The sequence below is a fragment of the Anomaloglossus baeobatrachus genome, chromosome 4 (genome assembly GCF_048569485.1).
Source record: "Anomaloglossus baeobatrachus isolate aAnoBae1 chromosome 4, aAnoBae1.hap1, whole genome shotgun sequence".
NCBI classification, from domain to species: domain Eukaryota; kingdom Metazoa; phylum Chordata; class Amphibia; order Anura; family Aromobatidae; genus Anomaloglossus; species Anomaloglossus baeobatrachus.
Genome location: NC_134356.1, coordinates 43418797 through 43422735, shown reverse-complemented (window position 1 = coordinate 43422735; position 3939 = coordinate 43418797). Strand labels below are relative to the sequence as shown.

The following is a 3939-nucleotide window of genomic DNA, read 5'->3' as shown; positions in this document are numbered from 1 at the left end:
TGTTCGTAACTAGTGATGAGCGAGCACTACCATGCTCGGGTGCTCAGTGCTCGTAACCAGGGCTGTGGAGTCGGTAAGCCAAACCTTCGACTCCGACTCCGACTCCTCAAATTCTCTTGCACCGGCTCCGACTCCGACTCCGGCTCCTACATATATTGCTTATAGTTAGGTGAAAAATTTATTGTAGTACATGAATATGTGTATGTGAACATCAGACATTTAATAATTTTTATGATACAATAATCAAGATATTTGGATAGAACATAAAATATATTTATTGGATACAACTTTAGAACACAAAAAACTGTAATAAATTGTAAATATGTAATACACTATGTAATATACAGTAGATTACATATATATCTTGTGTGTGTATATACACTGATTATATTATTATATTATATATATATATATGTATTACATATTTACAATTTATTAGTTTTTTGTGTTCTAAAGTTGTATTCCAATAAATATTTTATGTTCTATCCAAATATCTTGATTATTGTATCATAAAAACAATTAAATGTCTGATGTTCACATTGTACTACAATACATTTTTCACTTAAATATAAGCATTATACTAAATGTTATTATTTAGTAAAATATTCAGCACATTCTGCATTGCACTCCTGTCCCCAATTTATTATATATTTTAGGAGTCGGAGTCGGTGCATTTTATACCGACTCCGACTCCACCAAAATGAGCTCCGACTCCGACTCCACAGCCTTGCTCGTAACTAGTGATGAGTGGGCACTACCATGCTCGGGTGCTCGGTACTCGTAACAAGCAGGTGGTGTTTTTAGAGGCACGACTCGAGTATCCAAGTATAATGGAAGTCAATGGGTAGCTTGACCATTTTTCTGGAAGATTTCCCCATTGACTTCCATTATACTTACGTACTTGCGTTGCGCCCATCCAACTGCTCGTACTATGGAGTATCGAGCATGGCAGTACTCGCTCATCACTAATCTCTAGTAGAATGCAGTGACTGTGCGCATACTCGACTGATCTGCCCCGCCATTTTGGAACATTGATACCCTTCGATGATAAAAATTCCCTATTCTGCTGAACGGTGCAGGTCCTTGCGGTCAGAATCTTGTTCTCACTGGACAACCTTTTTAAGGATCTATTTAAAAAAAAAAAAAGATATGCGCTGCCCTGGTCTGGTGCCTAGTCCAGTCCTCAGTCGTAGCCACTTCTACAGCATCCTTGGCATCTTCTAGGCCCCACAAGGGCATTCCATATGTCACAGAGGCGTCCAGGATGCCGGGCCGAGTATATTGACTGCAGAAGTGAAGTGAAGAACACTCTGGTCTGGCTGCTAGATTAGGGCAGAACAACTCTTTTTGCTCAACACTTGAGATGAGCAGACCCATTGAAAGTTCAGGTTCTCCAGGTTCAGCCGAGTTTTAGATAAAGTTCATTCTGAAGACCTGAACTTGAGCGGGAGCCCAAACATCATTGCAAGTCACTAATTGGGCAGTCAGGCTCTCCACCCATACAAACAGAGGATTTCTGGAGGAGGGTGGGGGATTGTTTTTTTTTGTGTTTGTTTGTGTTCACACAGCTTCCAAAAACTTTGGTTTAACCCCCAGTGAGAGACAGAGACTGTAAGCGGCTCGCACTAGGCCGAGCACCAAGCACCTCACGCTCGATCAAGTGGTCAACACACGTACAAAATCCAAACTTGGACACTGATTTTTTTTGTAAAGTCCGTGTTTGGGCAGCGCATCGAGAGTACCCAAGAACCCCCATGCCCGATCGAGTGGTCAGCATACGTACAGTATGCAAACTCGGACACTGACTTTTTGTGAAGTCCGCATTCGGGCCGAGCGTACCCAAGCATCCCATGCTTGATCAAGTGGTCAGTATACGTACAAAACCCAAACTCGAAAGATTTTTTTGTGAAGTCTGCGTTCAGGCCGAGCACCAAGCGTACCCAAGCACCCCATACTCGATCGAGTGGTCAGCATATCTACAGTATGTGAACTCGGACACTGATTTTTTTTTTTTGTGAAGTCCGCGTTCGGACCAAGCACTCCCATGCTCGATCGAGTAGTCTGCATACGTACAACATCCAAACTCGGACACTTGTTTTTTGAAGAGTCCGCATTCGGGCCACGTGTACCCAAGCACCCTCCTGCTCGATCAAGTGGTCAGCATATGTAAAAAACCCAAACTCGGACAGATTTTTTTTGTTAAGTCCGTGTTCGGTCTGAGCACCGAGCGTATCCAAGCACCCCCATGCTCAATTGAGTGGTCTGCATACGTACAGTATGCGAACTCGGACACTGAGTTTTTGTAAGGTCTGCATTCGGGCCTAGCGTACCCAAGCACCCCCATGCTCGATCGAGTGGTCAGCATATGTACAGTATGCAAACTCAGATTGTTTGTGAAGTCTGCGTTTGGGCCGAACATCGAGAGTACCCAAGAACCCCCATGCTCGATCGAGTGGTCTACGTATATACAAAACCCAAACTGATTGTTTTGTTAAGTCCACGTTCGTGCCGAGCACCCCCCTGCTCGATTGAGTGGTCTGCATACATACAGTATGCGAACTCGGACACTGAGTTTTTGTAAGGTCCGCATTCGGGCCGAGCGTACCCAAGCACCTCCATGCTCGATCGAGTGGTTAGCATACGTAGAGCATGCAAACTCGGTACTCATTTTTGGTAAAATCCGCGTTCGGTACAGTTCGGGTTTGCTCATCTCTACTCAACACTAATGGACACAAAACACTGTGGCGAATATTTCCAAGTTACTCTGACGGACACTAAAGGGGCTCGGGGCTGTAGCGCCTTTTATATAGGCATTATGTGGGTCCCACTTATTTCGGATCATTTCTTTAAAGTGAAAGTCCCCTTTAAAAACAAACCCCACAAGGGTCTGGCATCAGGACGCCTGTCACTCCTCCGCCTCTCTTATAACGTGCTCGGCGTACAGTAGTAAATTCCCCCAAAAAAGGTGACGAAAAGAAACGAATGATCGCCGCAGCCTGCGCTAAAAAGGTGTCAGGAGACCCCGAAGAGTCCCAGGCTGAGCAATCAGTACCAGTCACAGATGTCACCCCCGTACCCTCAATCCCACAGCATGACATCATGCGCACCCAGACCTTTTATCCACAATCCGCGTCCTCCCCCATGTCAAAGTACAGCTGAGCAAAAGGCAATATTTCCATACAGTCACCGATCAATGCTGATTAACCCTTTAAGAGACCTGATTTCACAACCCCCCCCCCCCCCCCCCCTATAATGATGTGTTGCCCAAATATATTATTTATAGCATCCCTATTAATATGTTTACTGTGTATCCCAGGCAGTGATACATTGCTGCAGACTTTGCTACACTGTATACAATGCCAGGAGCACAGGCACTGACCTGGATAAATGTTTCAAGATCTGCTTCTTGATAATCCCAGCCATGGTGTAGAGGAGATCCTAAGGAGCAGGGGCTAGTGCTGATCTGGTAAGGGCTCCTCATCTATACACTGGGGGTCCCTCCATGGTCCCCCAGAAGGACCAAGGCTGCAGAGGAGAAAGAGGGGGGGCTCAGTGACACAGGGTCCAGGAGGGCACAGCACACACAGCACCATCACACAGCGTCCATGTTAGCTGCAGCATTACCTAGAGACAGGCAGCAGGGGGCGGTGCAGTGTGACTCATGCTGGGGAGTGGCAGAGGGCTGCACAATAGGAGGGGGAGGGATAACCCTTTCATGCCCTGGATGTGCTGCAGAAGGAGGGGGGAGATAGCTTGGGTAGTTTTTTCAATGAAGGGGCCACCAGGAAAAGGGCAGAGTTGATGTCATTTAAAGGATCTTTTCACTTTCTTGCTTCCTATCCAGATTTTGGAAGCTGAAATATGAGAAGTGTTTGCAAAGTGACTACTTCTGTCTTGAGTTATAACAAAAGAATGAGTGTTTTTATTTAATGTCCAATG

The 3939-nt window shown here is 45.5% G+C and overlaps 1 protein-coding gene across 1 annotated transcript in view; it reads right to left on the bottom strand.

Moving 5' to 3' along the window:
• Positions 1 to 3637, bottom strand: part of BLTP3B (bridge-like lipid transfer protein family member 3B) — a 122053-nt gene extending 118416 nt beyond the window's left edge. Inside the window, exon 1 of the mRNA XM_075344278.1 lies at positions 3380 to 3637. Within this exon, the coding sequence (XP_075200393.1) occupies positions 3380 to 3423 (44 nt within the window). The 5' untranslated portion in view covers positions 3424 to 3637. The remainder of the gene's footprint in view (positions 1 to 3379) is intronic.
• Between the last annotated feature and the right edge of the window lie 302 nt (positions 3638 to 3939).